The sequence below is a fragment of the Mixophyes fleayi genome, chromosome 1, assembly GCF_038048845.1.
Source record: "Mixophyes fleayi isolate aMixFle1 chromosome 1, aMixFle1.hap1, whole genome shotgun sequence".
NCBI classification, from domain to species: Eukaryota; Metazoa; Chordata; class Amphibia; order Anura; family Limnodynastidae; genus Mixophyes; species Mixophyes fleayi.
In genome coordinates, this window is record NC_134402.1 from 420,938,399 (window position 1) to 420,960,480 (window position 22,082).

The following is a 22,082-nucleotide window of genomic DNA, read 5'->3' on the forward strand; positions in this document are numbered from 1 at the left end:
GTGTCATTTATTGAGGAGCACGGATATAAGTAAGACAACCAACTACTCATACCTTCCTCTTTTTTTGATTTGTAATGGAATAAATTGCTTTAAAGGGTGACAAAATTGTTCTCATTCTTTATGTGGGCTGGGAGCCTATTTGTAGCATTTACAATGCCGTGATATTAGAGAAGATTAGTGGTAACTGTAACTGTTGCATTGAACAACTGGTTGTGTGTGAGGTGAGAGCCTGCTTGCGTGTGTGTGTAATATAAATATATATATATATATATATATATATATATCTATCTATCTATCTCTATTAATTAGTGCCTGATCAGAAGGAATGTAGGACCTCTTTACTCATGCTGTTCACTTATTATGGAAGTATATTCTCAGTATGTTTTTCTCTCTGGGGGCTCCGGTTTCCTCCCACGTTCCGAAAACATACTAGTGGGTTAAGTGCCTGCTATCAAATTTACTCTAGTCTCTGTCTGTGTGTGTGTGTGTTAGGGAATTTAGACTGTAAGCTCCAATAGGGCAGCGACTGATGTGAGTGTGTTCTCTGTACAGCGATGCGGAATTAGTAGTGCTATATAAGTAGCTGATGATGATCTATAATGCATGAAAATATGAAACTGTGTAGTTATTGTGTTTGTGTTTATTAATTTTGTATGCTGGGTTAAGGTAACCTGTGACTTTTCAGCTGTTGTGTTACTACAAATGCAAGCAAGCATTGTCTTCTGGGACTTGTGGTTGTACCACAGCAGGATAGTTGCCCCCTAAACGGTACAGCAGGTCCCACTGATGTTTACAGAAGAAAAACAGAATTATGCATGAAAATAGGGTTATCAGGTGGTGTTGTGTGCAGCATAACCAGTGATTACATATGTTACAGAATATTTATAGAGAATTACAAAGAATTATTAGTATAATATAAAGGGGGATTTATGAAAATCCTTGTATGGATAACTGACAAGTCCTGTAACCCAAATCAAGGAATTGGATTCTAACTATTCAAATTCAGAAGGTACGTTGAACAAATTCCGAGCACCTAGCTGATTAGATCATAGGAATGTTCCCAACAGTGCAGAGTATGTCAGACGAGTGAGCTGACATTATGGGCAGGAATGACCAGACCACTTGTGTGATTATTTTAGTGGGGGCAGGGCTGGTAGTGTCATTAAGGGGGTGGGGTACTCATGTAAGGTTCCTGGGACACTGATAAAAGGGAAGATTGTGGTGTCAGACACAACACTATATGAAAACTAAGGACATTCATCCAAATGTACAGGTTTACAGTTTATTGTACAATTTAGAACTTAAGAGCAACATTTTGCAGTCACCTGTGCTATAGTTCTCCTAAATGCCTAGAACTGTTTCTTTATTAGTGTTCTATAATAACACTTTTTTTTTTTTTTTTTTTTTACATTTCTGATGAGGATGTTTTACTGTTTTAAGGACAGGTTCCGTTTCTTTTTGGAGAAGTCATTAGATTTCTCTTTTCTGTTCCCTATTATGAAGCGTTCCCAAATATGCTGGTCCTACATAAATAGATGCTAATAAAACAATAGATTTTCCGCCATATGTTTAGATTTGAAGTGTATAGGTTGTTTCTTGTGAGTAGTAGCAGAACATATGATTAAACTGGGTACACACTATTGAAAATGGCTTCAAATGCAATTTCTGCACCAATTTTACCAACAATTTAAAGTCCCGATGATTATGCAGAATTATGTGTGCACACCTACATGATTTACCTTCAGATCTGTGATCTTCATCTTCATAACCATCTGCTAAAAAAAATTGTGACTGTACAGATATCTGCGTACACTGCTGATAGTGAGGGTGTACACACTTCCACATTTGCCTGACATCGTTCCATCGTTGGTCATGATTTTTAGGAAGTTTAGAGAACCAAATCAAACTATGCGATGTGCTTTGGTAGAGTAAAACATGATCGTGGGAGTGTACACACTTTTGCAATATAAGCGGTCACTTATATTATGCACGATAATTACATCAGTATGTACCCAGCTTTAGGCCATGACTGCAAAACATCGGTTGGCTTTCAATTTGACTTTTCATGTGTAAACCAGATTTCACACAGTGAGCCCACATCTCCTGGAGATCGAGTAGATCTCCTGTCTTTTCTAAATACTGAAGCTAGTTTCCTTCTGATATCAACTGTCTGCACACTTTGGGGAATATTCAATTCCGATCCGCGCGTTACCGCGGAAAATGCGCACTACTGCCGGTAATACCATATCGCAATAACGCGGATTTTCGTACGCAGCCCTATGGGCTGCGAACGAAAATCCACGTTATTGCGGTACCGCGGATTAGGTTCGCGGCCGCTCCGGCGCGATCCCGCGAATCGGGATCGGAATTGAATATGCCCCTTTGTGTTATCACTGCACACTTTGTGTTATCACTGTTCGGATGTTCTTAAATGGATTTAGCAGTGTCACTCCCAGAAGGACAGTTTTTGCCTTGTTAGGCTACAGTTTGCTTTCTAGCAGTTGTATTTAAAACACAGTCAAGATTTTCAATCGTTTGCAATGGACACGTTGCTGTAGGTCAGATGTACCTACATATGCAATGGTTGGTACGGTAAAGGCCTTCACGGCATACAGTACGGATACTAAGTATTGCCCCAACTTGGCGAACAGAGGAAGTGGTACTGTGGAGTTTGTTAATAATGAGAATGTTCACATTGTGCAATGTTTTGATGTGTTTTGGAAGCAAAGTCTAGCATTTATAATGAGATTATTGCTGGTTTCATTAACTTTTATGGCCATCCAGATAGAACTGTGACCATGAATAAGCAATCATGTGACTCAATAAATCTTAATATTTTATCACTGTAACTTAGCAGATAGCAGAGTGTGTGGATGAAGAGGGGGGGGGGGGGGGCAGAGTGTGTGGATGAAGGAGGGCGGGCGCAGAGTGTGTGGATGAAGGGGGGGGGGGGCGGGCGCAGAGTGTGTGGATGAAGAGGGGGGGCGGGTGCAGAGTGTGTGTGGTTGAAGGGGGGGGGGGGCAGAGTGTGTGTGGCTCTGAATATTACCTGTGAAGTATTTGACAGAAATGTAATTGAAAAAAATATATAAAAATATTCTTTTCCCTTGGATTTATGTGTATTATTTTTGTAAACTTATTATACTTATTATACATTATTTTGACCCAACTACTTATAAAAAGGGTCTGCTTGGTAAGTATTTTGGTGGGGTGTCTTGAATAAATGATGAGACTCCTGAAACAGTTTTGGAACCACCGGCTTGAGGGCTCGTACACCCATTCATAGCAAATGCTGGATGGACCATGAATTCCAAGAAAACCGTATTTGCTGTGAACATCCTCCCATTTGGATCAATGCTTAAGTCTGCTGGAGGCAGACTTATGATCCGTTCCAGATATGGATCACTGCTAAAACCCTTTCTTGGGTGTTGCATGGAAAAATCATGAGCAAAACGTGGGCCAGTTGGAAACTGAACCTACAGGAATGGGCAGAACAAACACAAGGTCCCTTTGTTGGACAACTAGTAATTTGTATATAATGGCTGATCACAAACCATTTAAAAACTCCTTTAACAATTTCTATAGGATTAAATGAAGCCTTTGTTACCACCCTGTGTTCAGCACCAGCAGTGCATTCCTTTTCCCTTTCATAGATTTCTGTGAAGAGATCACCAGACTGTGTGGTTCGTGCATATATAGATTAATTATTAATTGTAAGTACATGGAACTTATGTTATTAACATGCACTTTGTAATCCTCACTAAATATTTATTGAGCTAATGGTACTTGTTTTGTTTGCCAACATTGACAGCACAATAGTGCAACACACCCCAGCACCACCAATATTGCAAAATCTTCTTTAAAATAGATTACAGCAAGGCCAAAAGGAGGCGTTTCATGTCAATGAATTAATTGATGTCAGGTGATGTTCAAGCTGGGAACTGCTCCTTATAGAGTCCCAGGATGAGTACACATGTATGTCTGTTTACTTTCTGCCACAACAAAATCCTCTGATCTTCCAGTTGTGTGGTAATTGTACAGCAATTGTGGAACTGCAAGTTCCAGCATGCCCTGTCAGCCAGTAGTTCAGCAATGGCTCTGGAGCCACAGGCTATCCTAGCCTAAATTAACAAACCTGTTAAACTGTATTGAGATTATCCGTCTTTCTGCGATTTGTATTGTCTGTATAACCGTACAACATGGTTACAGGGCTGTTTTTAAATGTAGTTTTCTGGAACTTGACTGTCAGTGACATAAATAGCTTTATTTGTTGTGTGTTGTTTCTCCTTTTGTTCTTATTGAGGAAATGTAAAGGAAGTGCATTTAAAATAGTCACTCTGACTTTGGACATTGACAGGAAAAGGAGTTGTTGTTTTTTTTTTTGGACTGTTGATGTTTTATATAAATTAGAGTGCTAAAATAGAGCTGGTTATTTTGAATGCTGTTTAAATAGGCAGCTATCTGCAACATAATAATATATATGTACTTTTAAGGTATTTATGGGTGTAGATTTAATCTTTTTGTAAGTTTGGAAAGAGAGGTTGGAATTACACCCCAGAATAACAAACACTGGCTTATTGATGGACATTTAATTTGTGCTTTAGATTAATTTTCAGTCCTATGTTTTTAATGCGACTTCCCCATACTTGCTAACTCTCCCGGAATGTCCGGGAGACTCCAGGATTCCGGGTAGGTCTCCCAGGAGAATATGGCAGCCTCCCGCTTCTGCCCACTTCCTAGTGAAGTGGGCAGAATTAGATCCAAAATGCTGCGATTCTCAGCCCCACTGTAAAATGAATGGCATATTTACCAATAAAATGCAATACAATTAAATTGTATTGGTAGCGTGTGATCACTCATGAAAAGTAGGGTGTACTGCATTCTAAAACACTTTACGCAAAGTGTTTAGAATAGTGTTGGCTAACCTGTGACACTCCAGGTGTTGTGAAACTACAAGTCCCAGCATACTCTTCCAGCAATAAGCTGCTATATATTGGCAAAGCATGCTGGGACTTGTAGTTTCACAACACTGGTTTAGAATGTGACGATGGAATCGGCACTTTTTTTTTTTTTTTTTTTTTTTTTTTTTTATTAATGTAATTTTATTTTGCATAAAGATACAAAAATAAGGACATAACATTCAAATGTCACATAATACAATACACAATGAAACATAAATCGGTCGTACTTTATAGCACAATACAAGACATGGTATACGATATGACCTCCTACAATCAGGGCCGGATTAAGGGAATGGAGGCCCCTGGGCTAAGGGGCCCTCCATTCCCCGCGAGGCCCCCAATGTGAGCCGTCCGCCGCCCCCCACCCCCCGCGAGGACCCCCCCAAGCACTTACCTGTCAGTGCAGTCCTCCGTCCCGGCGCGCTGTAAGCTCCTTACTGAGGAGATCTCGCGAGAGTTCATGAACTCTCGCGAGATATCCTCAGTAAGCAGACTACAGCGCGCCGGGACGGAGGACTGCACTGACAGTACTCAGCAGCATCGATCGGGCCGGGGGCGCCCCCGCCCCCGACCGATCAATAATGCTGCTGAGGAGTTTGAAGGGCCCCCTGGATGCCCGAGGCCCCTGGGCTATAGCCCAGTTAGACCTCGGGTTAATCCGGCCCTGCCTACAATATACATCCAGTACTACACTACATCATACTTGCCTACTTTCAGTAGGCGATGTCCAGGAGAGGGGCGCCTCAAATTGCGTTATTTTGGCCCCAACCCCACGAGTAAAATGACGGTTTGTCGCGGGGCCAAAATGACGCGATTCTCTGTGAATCGCGTAATTTTAACAACGGGATGCGGGAGAAATGCCAGCTCTCAGGGGAGTCCGGGAGACTGACCTGAATTTCGGGAGTCTCCCGGACTTTCCAGGGGAGTTGGCAAGTATGCACTTCATTCACACTACCAGCAATGGATGTGAAGGGAAGGTAGGTTAAGAGGGTAAGGGAAGGTACACACAAAAGGTTTACTGATAGACACATATAAGGGCACAGTACATAAATAGAGAAAGACAGTCAACAAAGTTCAAGCAGTGTGATGGTGGAGGGGGAATTTAAGGCCCAAGGCTTTATTAAAAAACACACACATAGGCAGAAGGAGAGGTGTTCAGTCCTGGACGGACATCTTCACCCTCTTCAATATGAGGCAATTTCTGGCAAGCTATAAAGCTTCCTTAACACAGTGCATTAGACTAAACTTGCTAAATAAGATTCTAGCTGTCATTGTGTACAATGCACTAAATAAATGAAAGCTAGACTCTGGTTGCTATAGGCAACATCTCCAATTTTTCGCAGTTTAGTAAATCTACCCCCAGGTCTCCTGGATTGCCCCATAATTATGGGTTTCAGGAAATAGTCCATTAACTTCCTGGTGGTCTGGCATCCAGGTCCTGGGCACATTGTCTCTGAGTTCATGTTCCAGGGCACCAACAGTGCCTGTGCATGGGGCAGTCACACAAGATATGCTGTGATGTGCGTATGGGACCATTTATCTCTCTCCCGGTCCCAGGGCCTATATTGACCTTTATAAGTTGAAATGTTAAGCTGCTGCAGAATGTGTAAATGCGTCTCCTGTCGCCCCTACCCCACCCTACTGTACGGATACATTTCTGGGAGAACTAAGATTAGACTGGGTGTGTGACCTGCTGGTCTCTGGGCGGCTGCCACTTCATTGTGGTTGTTAATGTCTTAGTTTTGACATTATTAAAAGCATAGTTTGATATCCATTACACAGCTCCAGGGTCATTTGGTGACAGATATAGTAAAGGATTTGTCACGTATAAAAAAAATAGCCAAAGTTAGACAGCTGAGTCACTCCTGATATCTGTGTTTAGGAGCTTAGTCAGACTAAAGAAAGCGAATATAATGTGTTCTATTTATACCATTTTACCAAATAAGCCCATTATGCATTGACTGTATACTCACGATAAGGAAGTAGTATGCATAAATGGTCATAAATCTGTCTCTATCTGTATTTGTTGAGGGCGATTCAATTAACGCCGCAAAGAGCCCCCGGAACGTCTGTGAGACACTTTGCGGCAGAGATTTTGTCAGAAATCTCTGCTCATTTTTCCTCGCACCAAATAGAGGTGTGTGGAGATTCATACCATAATTGCCGGCAAAGTGCGCGGAATGATTCCTTGCGCCACCTCGCTGGCAATTTAATTCCCCCTATTATGTATTATAATGGTGTTATTTTCAACTTCCTGCTGTTGCAGCTTTCACAGTGCCACCAACCGGCTGAAAAAAAATAGACATTTAAATTGTTTTTTTAACTACCTGGTAGCGGGGTCCTCCAAGCAGGCCCGGACCCCGGTAATTTGTAAACCCCCCCCCCCTTCTTAGCGCCCCCCGAGGTTACTATGAAACAAGGTGCCCTCATATTGTGTGTATGTCTCTTACAGTATTCCTACTACAAAAACTCCTAATGCAAATTATTCTGGGATGTAGTTTCTCTTTCTGACCAAATAAAGCATGCGCTATGAGCATACTTTTAATGTAAATGATTTTTCTACAGTCAACCTCTAAAGCTGTCCTTCCCGCTTCCGCTGCTTTCTTGCAGTCATTTTCCACTAATGCTGCATTTCCTTGTGTTATTGCTTTTTGCCTATATTAATGCATATTTTTCTTCCTTTTGCTAGCTGGATTGCCTTTTGCAATTCTCAATTTGAAGCATAGCTCCTTCAAACGAGGATTTTTCTGTAGCGATGATTCCATCCGGTATCCGTACAAAGAAGACACCATTTCTTATCAGTTGTTAGCAGCGATAATGATACCATGCACTATTCTTATTGTAAGTTCTAACCAAATCTGTATTATGTTTTTAACTGCAGGGTTATTTGCTATTAATGTCATTTAAATTTTTACTTTTTGTTTTTTCTTGTTATGACTTTTAAAACATAGTTATAAGACAAAAACCCTACATTAAAACTGAGAATACACGTAAAGACTCCTGTCTAACGTTTGAATTGGGGATCCCCACAAATAGTTGGTGGCAGATCTATCATTAGTACATCTGATAGTATTCAATGCAAAGACTATTCTAGTGACTAATATATAATAGACAGCATCTTAGTGATCAGTATAATACAGAGAACATCCTAGTGTCTCGTATATGATAGACTACATTCCGGGCCTGATTCATTAGGGAAAGTTAAGCAAAAAATTGAGTAAGTTTTCTTACTCAAGTTTTCTGGACAAAACCATGTTGCAATGCAAGGGGTGCAAATTAGTTTACTATTTTGCGCATAAGGAAAATACTGTCTGTTTTTTGTTTTTTTTCATGTAGCACACAAATACTTGATAGCTTATTTATACACTGAAATCTAAAGGTGATTTAAGACATGCCCTGCCCCAACTATAAATCTGCCATCACATTTTAAATTGACCTCCCCCTCCAGTGCAACATGGTTCTGCATTACTTGCTTACTTTTGTTTAACTTTCCTTAATGAATCAGGCCCTCTGTCACTATAAAATGTGGCTCCTAAATCTATGTGGCTTTACAATACAGAGTTCCCACAATGACACAATGCTGACCCAAAATTAAGCATCATTTTACCGTTTACACCCTATATACTTGTGAGCTTGAAATTTCAGCTGATGTGTAAATAAATACATCCATGGCTAAAAAATATTGGCACCCTTTTTCTAATAATGCACCATTTCTTCCAGAAAATTGTTAACATTAAAAACAATATTTTGATATCCAGCTTTGTTTCTCTTTGGTTTGCAGTGTAGTAAATCGCAATAAGTTGAAAAATGTACTAAGTTGTAGCTTATTCCACACAGAAATCCTTAAATGAGAAAAACTAAATTATTGGCACCTTTTTTAGAAGTTGTTAGAATTAATTTTATTTGAAGCAGGTGATTCACCTTCACTTTATAACTGAACTCGCCAGTGGTGAGCAGGAAGTGCCTGCAATATTAGACATTGCTTCTTAAACAAGCTTGAATAGAGAAAAGGACTCATTCTCCAGTATGGTGTTACTTTACTGCAATGAGCATGGAGAAAAGAATTGTCTGAGGTGGTCAGACAGAAGATTGTAGCCAAGCATGGACAACCTCAAGGCTACAAATCAACCTCCAGAGACCTCCATGTTCCTGTTTCCACCATTCATAATATTTTTAGGAAGTTTAAGGCCATTGTAGCCAGCCTCCCTGGAAAGAGAGAACTTGATTGGAGATTGCAGCGCATGATTGTTCGAATGGTGGAGAAAGTAACTTGCACCATCTGTCCCAAGTCAATGAAAGGGGGTTATATGGCAAACATCTCAGGAGGGCTCCACTGTTGAGAGAGGCAAAATAACACCAGACTGGAGTTTAGCAAAACACCCGAACAAGCCTAATTGTTTCTGGGAGCATGTCCTCTGGACAGATGAGGAGAATGAGAGCTTTTTGGTAAAGAGCATCATCCCTGTGTTTACAGAAAGCACCTTCCTTACGGTCACACATGGGGAAGGTTCACTGATGCATTGGGGTTTCCGTGCTGTGTTTGGCACTGGGTGTCTTGATCGTGTGCGTTCTATCATTAAATCTGGGGTTTACCAGGCCTGCCAAAAGGTTTTGGTTTGGATTTAAGGTTTTGGATTCGGATTTTTTTTGAAAAAAGCATAAAAAGTGTAAAAATCAAGTTTTTGGGCTTATTTTCACTCCTACGCTATTATTAACCTCAATAACATTCAATAACAATAATTTCCACTAATTTAAAGTCTATTCTGAACACCTAACACCTCACAATAATTTTTTTTTTTTAGTACAAAACCTTGCAACGAGGTATCTTTCTGGACTGCGTAGAGGAGTGTTCCCCACAATACAATTAAAAACCCATCAACTGGTCTGAATTACACACAAAAATAGTATCTGGACTGCGTAGAGGACTGGCCACTGGCCACCACAATATAATCTATAGAAAACCTTCAACCGGTCAGAATTACACCCAAAAATAGTATCTGGACTGCGTAGAGGACTGGCCACTGGCCACCACAATAAAATATATAGAAAACCTTCAACAGGTCAGAATTACACCCAAAAATAGTATCTGGACTGCGTAGAGTAGTGGGCACTGGGCACCACAATAAAAAATATATAGAAAACCTTCAACAGGTCTGCATTACACCCAAAAATAGTATCTGGACTGCATAGAGGACTGGCCACTGGCCACCACAATATAATATATAGAAAACCTTTAACAGGTCTGCATTACACCCAAAAATAGTATCTGGACTGCGTAGAGTAGTGGGCACTGGGCACCACAATAAAATATATAAAAAACCTTCAACAGGTCAGAATTACACTGCACATACGGCTGCTCCTCCATCCTCTCCATCATATACATGTTGGAGTTTCAGCGTGTGAAAACCTCTTGTTTTTGATAATGTCAGTGCATTTTGAATATTTTTCAATTTTCCCCACACCACTGAATGTACTTTATCTATGATATGCATCTATCTATCTTGACTGCGTAGTGTGGTGGCCCCGGTACACAATTTGGTACCGAGGCCACAATATAATTAAAAAACCCTCCACGGGTCAGAATTCCACCAAAAAAGGGTATGGACTGCATAGTGTGGTGTGCCCGGAACACAATTTTTTACAGCACCAACAATATAATTAAAAAATTGGGCATCAACTGTCACCGTTGTTTAATATCTGATACACCTAAATATGGACTGCACAGTGGAGTGGCCCCGGTAGTAAATTTGGTGCCGGGGCCACAATACCTCCTCCAACTTCCAAGTGTAGTGTTTATAAAGACAGACAGCGTCTAAGTGTTATTAGTTGACTTTCTTAACCCTAAAATTGTCCCTGTTGCAAATATTCGTTCAATGGACAGTTACTTTTTTTATTGAAAGACTCAAGCTTTCAAGTGTAGTGTTTATAAAATATAAACAACAATACAGTAGTTTTAGAGCACGTCAATACCTCTTGTTTTAAATTATGACAGGGCATTTTACTTTTGGTTTAATTTCTTGAATTTGTTTAAATTTGGTTTTACTTTTTGAACATGGCAAACGACTGTTGATTGGTCATATAATGCAAAAAAAAAAGTTCCAAGATGGAATTGTCCTTGGGCCCTCCCACCCACCCTTATGTTGTTGAAATAGGACATGCACACTTTAACAAACCAATCATTTCAGCGACAGGGCCTACCAAACAACTTTGGCTGAAATGATTGGTTTGTTTGGGCCCCCACACCAAAAAGCTATTCATCTCTCCCTGTACAGACTAAACAGGCTCTACTGAGGCAAGATGTCGTCCTCATCCTCAACCTCTGATTCCTCTCCCCCTACAGTGTGTACTTCCTCCTCACACATTATCAATTCGTCCCCGCTGGACTCCACAACCACAGTCCCTCTGTACTGTCTGGAGGGCAGTGCTGTACTTCATTGAGGAATTGATTATTCATTTTTATAAACATAATTTTTTCAACGTTGTGAGGAAGCAACCTCCTTCACCGCTCACTGACCAGGTTCCCCGCTGCACTAAAAACTCTTTCCGAGTACACACTGGAGGGGGGACAACTCAGTTAAAAAATAGAGCCAGTTTGTACAGGGGCTTCCAAACTGCCTTTTGGAGTTCTACCACGTCACTACCTCTAGTTAATTTAGATTGCAAGGCTTGTAAATATAAATACTTTGAAGATAAAAAAAGCAGGCTGCACAGACTGTGGAGCTAGAAAGTGAAATTAAATGGACCACGTTACTTTGGTGGCTATCTATGCCCCCCCCCCCCTGCCCTACACTTGTAGTTGAATATAAATAAAGCAGCCTGCATAGACTGTAGAACTAGAAATTCAAATATACAAAGAAATGGACAAAGGCAGTTTGGTATCTGTCTGCATCAGATCCCCTCTCCACTAGGAGTAAAACAGAAAACTTTTCAGCCGTTATATAATCTAGAATATAAGTAGAAATTGAGAAAGGCAATTTGGTATCTGTCTGCATCATAATCATCAACATCCTCCTCAGCGCCAGCTACATCAATATCCTTCTCCCAGTGTACAACATTCACACCTTCATTAGCCAAATCTGTAACTGGACTGTGGGTGATCCTTCCAGCATATGCAGAGGGCATGCTGCAAATGCTGGATGGAGTCACCTCTTCCCGTACAGTGATGGGAAGGTCAGGGTTCACAAGCAACAACACCCTTGGACTCACCTTGGGGATTTGTGATGTCATCTGTTTAGAAGGCAGAATTCTTTGCTGTTTTGTTGTTGTTGCTGACAGCATAACTCTCTTAAATTTTTTGTAGGGGGGGGGAGGAGGGCTTAGATCCTTGGGTGAAGCTGGACCACTAGTCATGAACACGGGCCAGGGCCTAAGCCGTTCCTTGCCACTACGTGTCGTAAATGGCATATTGCCAACTTTACGTTTCTCCTCAGATGATTTTAAGTTTCTCTTTTTGCTATTTTTTGAGAACTTGGGCTTTTTGGATTTTACATGCCCTGTACTAGGAGATTGGGCATCGGGCTTGCCAGACGACGTTGATGGCATTTCATCGTCTATGTCATGACTAGTGGCAGCAGCTTCAGCATTAGGAGGAAGTGGGTCTTGATCTTTCCCTACTTTATCCTCCAAATTTTGGTTTTCCATTATATGTAGCACAAGAGAGCGTACCCCTAAGCCACACACACTCGGCAAAGCCTTTAAAAATTATATGCGGCACAGGAGAGTAGCACTGGACTTATACACTGCTGAATCAGTGAACTTTGTAATAGCAGTATCACTGGACTTATACTGCTGAATCAGTGAACTTTGTAATGGCAGTACCACTGGACTTATACACTGCTGAATCAGTGAACTTTGTAATAGCAGTACCACTGGACTTATACACTGCTGAATCAGGGAACTGTGTAATAGCAGTACCACTGGACTTTTACTGCTGAATGTGTGAACTTGGTAATATTGCAGTACCAATGGGCTTATATACTGCTGGATTGGCTTTGCAAATTTGGTTATAATTATTATTTTTTTAATTTTTTATTTTAATTTTTTTTATAACTTTTTTTTTTTTTTTTTTTTTTAAACTTGGGAATAATGGGGAAATAACTATGCCCTTAGAAGCACAGAGCACAGGACACAGCACCACTGGACTTAACAGGACACAGCGCAGGACCCAGCAGCACTACTGAACTCAGCAGGACAGAGCACAGGACACAGCACCACTGGACTGAGCACAGCACAGCACAGCACAGAACTTAACTGAACAGCACGAGATATAGCAGGACAGAGGACCACCTAACACACCCTCCCTCTACCCCGATCAATGCCCGAGTGAAGATGGCAGCGACTAGCGGGGAATTTATAGGATCCGAGTATCGCGAGATCCGACAACGGGATTATGAGTCAGAGCCTCAGTTTCAGATTTGAATTTGGCGCCAATACCCGGATCTGTCTCGGATCCGACTCGGATCGGCAACGTTGGGGTGGGCTCGGATTTCATAAATCCGAGTGCGCTCATCTCTAAATACAATAATGAATAAAGGATACCTCCAATTGGCTTATATATTTAGTCGCACTAGTCTAGGAGGGCTTTTTGAAAGGCATAAAGAGACTGGGAAACATATATTTAAGGGAAGGTTGTAGGAGCTTTTAAAGCTAGGCATTGCATATTTCAATGATTACCCCAAAAGACTAGACTTCTAGATGAAAATTAATGGCCTCTTTTTGGCAAGCATAAAATGAATGAGAAATGCCTAATTCCAAATCCTCCACAGACAGGCAGACAGCCAATCAGCTTGTTTTCTGTGCAACCCGGGTTGAAAAACCCGGGTTGCACCATTCATAGTGCAGGCAACCTGGGTCCGACCCGGGAATTACCCCTCGATAAATCCCGGGTTGAAGACCCGGGATTTTTGACTTGTACCATTCATACTGCACCAAGACCAGGGTCGTTTGAGCTCGCCCCGGCAAAAACCCGGGATTTTGGTGCAGTATGAATGGGGTATTAGCTGCATCCATTGCTATTGATTTGTATGCTAGTCACTAAACAGAGGAACAGATCACAGTTTAGGTGTGTCCTGCTCTAAGTATGAAGGTTGTATTTGCCATCGAGATCAATGGTGGACACGGCTAAATCCAGATGCTTCTATTTCTCAGTAGGTAGATGGTGAATGACAGCTGGGGGACTAGCTTTGCAGAAATGCACAGTGTGGATCGTTTGTGTCATACACAAGGGCAGAGACAATAATTAAAGATGTGGAAATATTACTTTACTTTTTAACAGAGCTGCTGTTACATACAATGGATTTCATATTTGCCAACATTTAAAATTAATTTCTAGGGTCACCTTACTGCTGAGGTGGCATCACTAAGCCAATCACTCATCATACTCCCTTGGACCTTGAAGCACTGCAGGTCCCATCATTTACTCAATTTGATTATAACTCTTGTAGCTTACATATTTCTCTTTAAGAAATATTGTCTTCTACAGCCAAGAGAATAAAAACAGCTGGTAGGAATTGCATCTAACATGCAGACAATTTAAACATTTCATTGTTCAGATGGTTAATATTGAAAATGGACATTTCCAAGTCATTAAAAGCTGTAATCGTCCTTGGTAAATTCTGGACAGTTGGCAACAGTGATATTTTACTTTCATTGGTCAGATCTGAAAATGTCAGTGTTGGAATTAGTGGAACTTTAACAGCCTTAGAGGTAATAAATGATCATTTATATGTACTGCGTTGATGTAATTATGTACTTTAGCCTTCCAGTCTCATGCCTGAACTCCCACCGGTCGGCTACCTCTCTTTCTCATCTCTTCTTCCCTTCTCGACTCCGTCTCCGTTTCTCCCGTCTCTCCGTCTCATCCATGTGTCTGTCTGTCTTCCCCTCCCTTTAGATTGTTCGCTCCTTTGAGCAGGGCTCTCCTACCACCTGTTTCCATTACTTTTAACTGCGCTCTCCAGCTACTCAGTTCACCTCCTCTCGGTCCCTCTGCCCTCTGTCTCCTCTCGCTTCTCTCCGCTCCCCTCAGTGACTCTCAACCTGTCATCCGTGCTCACCCTCTTGGGCCATAGTTACCTGCCTGTACTCACTTTTCCCCTCCCTCCCTCTCTTTCATGCTGTGCCTGAGCCCCCAGAGTTATAGTGCTTACTGTTACTTGTACTGTGCTGTTTCACCTTGTACTGTGCCATTGTTTGTCCTTGTACGGCGCTACGGATACTTTGTGGCGCCCTATAAATAAAAATTAATAATAATAATGTACTGCGATACTCCCCTCCCATCACCTACTATTATCACTGATAATAGGTAATGGGGAGGGGAGTACCGCAGTACAGCTGTTGTCTTTGGGTTAGAGGGGTCCTCTTTAGCGAAAATGAATGTTAGTGTGAGGTGACTGCTAAGGCAGCTGGACAAATATCATCTTTAGAGGGTTAGATAGAGGCCCTGCAGCTTGTTTGTATAAGTGCTGTGCCGTGTCTGTAGCATTCGTGACACAAATAATATTTGCCAATCATTTCATTGTTCCAAAGAACCATCTCATTTCCTGATGTATGTGAAAGTATGTGATAGTTTACTATACATCCGCTTCCAATGTACCTTACACTATCACTACAATGTTATATACATTTTTAACTGATAGGAAGTTGCAAAATATATAAATTATTTCAAACTTTTACATGAGGGACCGTTTACAGTTTTTATCAGCACTAGAAGCTGTGATTGACCTTTTATGACTTGCTTGGTTTTAAATGTTGCTTAAAATGTACCTCTCATCTTCACGTAGTCGAGGCAGCCAGTTTGTGACGTACTTTATGTCAGTGTCTGAGCTTATGAACCATTGATAATAACACTAGTTTTGTATTATTAGCGTCTTCATCTTCTAAATACATTGACCCCAAAACATTGCATTTTTTGCTTTAAACCACGTTTCATATTAATCTTGTAATATGTGCAAGAATGAACAGAATATATCAAGTTCTGCTTTATTTGTGTATTTATTTAATAGAAGTGTGCAATACATTTATTTTAGGAGTTTTTCCAAAAATGTTAATCCCATGCATTGTATTTCTGTTTCACTCTTACTGTAGTAATATAGTTGGGGTTTTTTTAGAGGAAAGAAGAGCTTCTGGGGCAGTTGCAGCCTTTTTTGAGTGTTTTAATCCTTTAATTTTTTTTGTTTTGTTCCCACCCAGGTATTTTGGCTCTTACTTTACAACCTTGTTAGTTTAAAATTGAGCCTGTGATGATAACTTTTATCCTTTTTTTTTCTTGAGGACTTTGCAACAAAATTAAAATATGGAACGTAGACCAGCAGCAGGTGGGCCGCACTCTTTCACCCCCAATCTTATTAGAACGTGGACAGCCGCCTTCCACGTCATGTGAGCTTCACTGCACAGTGCAGAGGAGTCATGCGGCATACCTGGAGGAGGGTATGCTGCCGTGTTGTCCTTCGAAGACTGAAGGGCCGCAACTCTTTAACGTTGCTCAAAACTGACCTAAACCCACTGTTACTCATTTGCCGTATGTTTGTGTTTTTTTCCTTCCCACCATCAATTTACAGATTATTTGATTTTGATTATTTTATGTTCCAGATACCAAGTAGCTTGTATATCTACAAACATCCTGCACAGCAGGTTTTAGGTAGAAAACAGGACTAGCCACATAACTGGATATGTTTTGTCCCCTTAGGTCATGAACACCGGCATTATATCCACCAGCAGGCCACCCAGCCAGCATTACTTCAGTCAGCTTAGTCCTGAGTTGCGTAAGATCTTTCTTGCACAGCTCTGTAACTGGTGTTCTTAGGAAGAACCTAAATAACCAGCATTACACACTTCTGACCATAATATGCTCTCTTCATATCGTTTATCTGTCAGAGTGGAGAAGAGCATTGCAGAGCTCTGCCAGCACTTCTGACAGCAAGAGGACATTAATAGGTCCTTTTTATTTTCCAAGATTTTATCATGGATAATCCCAGCTTGGGAAGCTTGTCAAGAAGCAGATGGAAATATTAAGCACCACAGAATGTTCTGCCCAAAAAAAGTGGTCTCCAGGGGCCAGACATTCTCCTGGGTTTGGACAATTTCCATTGTTGCTAAGTAGAGCTCTTGTGCCTGATAATATTAACCTCTTGTTCTTGGACGGTGTTTTTCATTTTCTGAATGCTAGGAAGGAAGAGATAAAACTGGTTCCTGCATGCAATACAAGAAGGTGCCTGTTTAGTCTGCATATCCTGCCCTTAGCATGTAGACGGGTTTGCAAGCTGATCTTTTGTTTACCTTTCTTTGAGCGAGTAAAAAGAATAACAGTAATATGGTGACAGCAGGTTGAAAAGCTAATAAAACCTCTCACAAGTGCAAAGTGCAAATAAATGGGAAAGAAAAATGACTTTGGCACATATCTGTGCATCCCCCTGGGCACTGCAGTCCTGTTCCTGGCCCCCAGACAGGTGGTTAGGTTACCAATCGCTCACACTATCAGCCGTCCAATCCACGTGCTAAAAAAATTACTCCTGTGGACTGTCGGGCTACGTGGCAGGATTCTGGGAAATCCACTAGATTCTTCTCATTTGGACCTCGCGTATCTTGAAACTCACAACAAATTAGTGTGAAGATTAAACAGCTGCAAATCTGAAAACCTCTTATACCCTCTTCTTATAAGTCGTTGTTCTAATCAGTTTAACACCATGAACGTGAAGAATAGTTGCAGTAGAAATGGGACCTGTATGTTTATCAGTCCTGGCTAATATGCTAGGAAAATGTCAGGACAAGTTGTGCTGTACAATAACACGTTTTAACATGCATAATGCAGGAAAACCAGATGAAAACAATCTTTTTTAATTCAAGCCGAGTCCATATGTATATGACATGTTTTTACAGTTTATCTTTTCTTCCATGTGTTTCGTTTAAACCTTTCTGCAGTGTAACCTGCCAGAAATATAATAATTTAGAATGTTCTGAAGAGTCTCAGTATGTTAATGCTCATTTATAGTGCTTGGAGCTAAATTTAGTATATGAAATCAAGGGGTGAACTAAAGTTTAGAAACTTGGGTCATAGCCAGGAGCGTTAGAAGAAAAGAGAGTAGTCATTTAGGAGGCAAAATGATGCACCCCACGAAACGTCACTATTATTTTATTTCTTTTACGGTATACAACAGATTAAGGCCAGTTGGTTAGATGTGATGACGTTCAGAAGAAACTGTTTGCTGGACTACAATGATTATGCAGCACTTTGTGTCTTTGGAGCTGGAATAAGCAGCACGCAGCACACTAGGTTTTGGTGACCCACAATTCCCATGATGCTCTACTTAGATTGCACAATTACTGGCTAATGACAGCTTCTAGGAATTGGTCCATGATTGGACCACAGAAGAGGTATATCTATCTGGTTTTCCAAATAAGGTTTTTTTTTTTGTTTTTCTTCCATAATTTGGAGCACAATGTCTAAAATATACTCCAATACATTTAAGAATTAAACCTGCCTTCCCCACACCATCCCTTAAATTGTTTAGCAGTGCTCCTCAAGGTGACTGTGAGGCACTTGGTGATGATGTCTGTGTGTGTGTGTGTCATTTATTTTAGAGCAGCAGCAATGATTTACTTTTTTAATTGCTGCTTTTGTGATCTCTATGGATAACCCCCCCCACCCCTGTGCGTTTATTACAAAACATTATCCCTTTAAAATTAGTTTTCGTTCAGGGCTGAAACAATCAGTATAAGAATGTTAAACAATTGCTCTGTCTTTCAGGTCACGCAATTTGTTTGTTTCTTGGCAGATAGGGAACCTGTGACACAACTCATCATGTGAAAAACTTATTGCAGACTGTACAACTAATTACTGCCTATTCTAATATATATATATATATATATTTGGAACTGATTAAATTATCTATTGCAAGCTCTGAAGAAAGGAGGCTTCTTGTGAACCTATCTCTCTCTCTCTCTTCTGCAGATAATTTTAGGAGAGGTCCTGTCTGTATTTTATAACCGCTTGCAATCTAATGGCTTTGTCAGGAATCACTATGTGGCCACGATTTACAAGGCCATTGGGACGTTCATCTTCGGAGCAGCAGTGAGCCAGTCGCTGACGGATATTGCCAAATACACTATAGGTCGTCTGAGGCCACACTTTCTGGATGTTTGTAAACCCAACTGGTCCAAGATAAACTGCAGCGCAGGGTACATCGTCGACTTTGTGTGTGAAGGGGATCCTGTGAAGTCCAGCGAGGGACGGTAAGTGTAATTTCTCTTGCTTGAAATCATTCATTCTAAAACAAACTGAAGTAGTAGGGGGCTAACACCTGAGGAGTGCGTTCTGTACACATGGGGCTTATATAAACTACTTATTCGGGGAAGTCCAGGCTGACGTGTGGTGATAAACCTGCTCTCAGAGTTGGTATTATGAACTGCAGAGTTATACTTATTTTCCTCCTTATATAGTCGATTAAAGTCTGGTGTCTGCCATTTGAAAATCTGAGTAATAGTCAAGAGTAATAATACTGAAATGTAAGTGTATTTATTAATTAATTTGCTGTAATAGTACTATTACCAAGGGCAGCACAGTGACAGTAGTGAGCATCTGTTGTATGTTCTCCCAGTGTTTGTGTGGGTTTCCTCTCACTCTCCAAAAAATACAGGTAGGTTAATTGGCTGCTGACAAAGATGGACCCTTGTGTGTAGTATGTTTATGTGGTAGTGAATTGTAGACTGTAAGCTCAACGGGGCAGTGGCTGATGTGAATGAGAGATAATATTCTCTGTATAGTGCTTTGTAATACGGTGATGCTATATAAATAATATATTTTAGTGTGTTTTTTTAAACGTTATAATCCCCTTTTTCATATAAAGCATACAGGTTAATAGCAGACACACTCGCATCCCAAAATAATATGAGGGGAAACTGTTTACTTTGTCAGAAATCTCTCCTCTCTGGCACTTTGCGGAGGAGGAGTCGGGGCTGAGCAGAGAGCGCACCCCACCCGCATGGATATGAGGTTTAGCTTTACTTTGCGCCAGTTTTTCAACAGAGCTGTGTTGTATGTAAGACGCCATTCTCAGCTCCAAGCACCGAGCACTCGGGCAGCTCAGGGCTGTATATATATTAATACATAGCCCTTAAATACAGAAGCGTGGTATATATGACTAAGATGTCCGTTTTGTGTGGAATTCCAGAAGTCAGATATTTATCACCGAACATTACTTACCTGGGGTAAGAGGTTCCACTCAATTCAGTGGTCTCCCGGTGTCTGCCACATTCCTGGTGCCCACTCAGTATGACTACATCATACTGACCACATGCTGCTGGCAGGAGTGAGAGGGGTATTGGCGGACCACAGCAGACATCGGGGACCCACCCAATCAGATGGAACGCTAGACCCCAATTAAGTAATATGGTAATTTTCAGTTTTGGGTGCAATTAACCAACAATGGTGTTGAATACATAGTTGCAAACTCTACCTAACTTACAGGTAAAGTCCCAGGTTTTGGCAGTCACAACCCTGAATTTTCAACTTTGGGTTTAGTTATTGTTCATTAGGGTCAGCTTACAGCAAAATTATTATGCACATATTTTTCCACATTTATTTAAACACGTTTAATTATCCAAATACGTTGTGTATTAAAACATAGTTCATTTATAATTTCTGTAAATAAATTAGACAACTTAATATTTCTGTGTTCGGATGCTCTTTGTCTCTTATATCAAAAAAAAATAAAAAAAAATGGAAAGACAACCCATTACAATGTCAAGAAATCTTCTATAACCTTTAAATATACGCACATAATCATAAGGCGTTAATCATATGCATTTAGTGCAAACTTGAAAAACTAACATCGCCAAGACCTTGAGATTTTTTTATTTTTTTTTGTTTGTTTTTTTGTTTTTTCTTCTTTATCATCGGAGTAATGGCAACATTGTATTAAAGCCTTTTATCAATAATAATAATAAATAATAATATTCCTGTGTGTTTCTCTTCTCTCTGCCTCCTATCTTAACAAATGTTTAAGAATCAGGTTGTTACAATTAAGAGTGGAACTATTTTCCATGCCTTTTGTAATGGTTGCTTTTACAATCTTTACTACAGTAACATTTACATGAAATTCTTACAATGTAACCTTTGTATGCATATATGTAATTTCATAAATATGAGCACTTTGTTCCATACGTATAAGATATCTATCCATCCATCCATCCATCCTCAGCTGTATACACACTATAAGTTACCACTGCTGGTTCTTGGCACATTGCTTGCTGACTTCTATGAGTATGGGAACGCTCTGCCTGTTTCTATAATTAAATGTAATATGACCGTTGGTGAGGTTGACATTATATTACAGCTCCTTTTATTTAAAAGCCTCTATAAAGGGCTCATTAACTCTGCTAACAGTCTTAATAGCAAACTTTCCCCAATGTGTTTCGACGATTGTCCGCTTAGATAGGTTTCAAAAGAAAAGTAAGCGTTTACAATAATCATTATAAAGCTTTCAGTCCTGGACCAAATAAGTCCAATGGGTATTATAATAAGAATGTGTTAATACAGGGCTTTCCCACTGGTAGCCTCTGGGCCAATGTTCTAAAGACTTTTTATGTGGCTCTCTGCTTCTCTGATAGCCACATAGACTATGTTGGATGTCGTCTTTTGTTTTTAAACAGTATTTGGTTCATGATACATAGTTGTAATAGGGATGTGGCCTCTTTATTGAAATACTTGGACAGAACTTTTTTTTTAATGCAATGATATGTTTTCTATGGTGGATTAGTCACTTTACAGCAGAAGGTTCTGCTTATAGTCCCATTCTAATATAAGATCTATAAAACAATACAGTTTTGCTCAGTCAATGTGTGTGTTAGAGAATGCCTTGGAATAATCCATCTCTACAAATAATATTTTCATCCAGGCGTAATGAAGGAGAAGGAAAAAAAAAAAAAAAGAGTACAAGGAAATGGCAACAGTTCAGAGAGCAAATTATTTTCAGAGTTATATGACAAATTAGTCCTAAAATGTAAGTTTTCACATGCAGCTCTGTTGCCCTGAGACCATTGAACTTTTGAACCTTAGTGACCAATATATTAACATGTAGAGTGAAACCATCAACAACTGCCGGCAAGAAAGGTCCGTGCAGACCA

General features: G+C 40.4%; 1 protein-coding gene across 2 annotated transcripts in view; it reads left to right on the forward strand.

The window, feature by feature from the left end:
- The window catches only part of PLPP1 (phospholipid phosphatase 1), an 89,840-nt gene that overhangs the window by 35,959 nt on the left and 31,799 nt on the right, over window positions 1–22,082 (forward strand). Inside the window, exons 2-3 of one of the 2 annotated variants that reach the window (XM_075183576.1) lie at window positions 7,651–7,802; window positions 18,910–19,190. In XM_075183576.1, the coding sequence (XP_075039677.1) occupies window positions 7,651–7,802; window positions 18,910–19,190 (433 nt within the window). The remainder of the gene's footprint in view (window positions 1–7,650; window positions 7,803–18,909; window positions 19,191–22,082) is intronic. The other variant, XM_075183567.1, reaches the window with a different exon arrangement.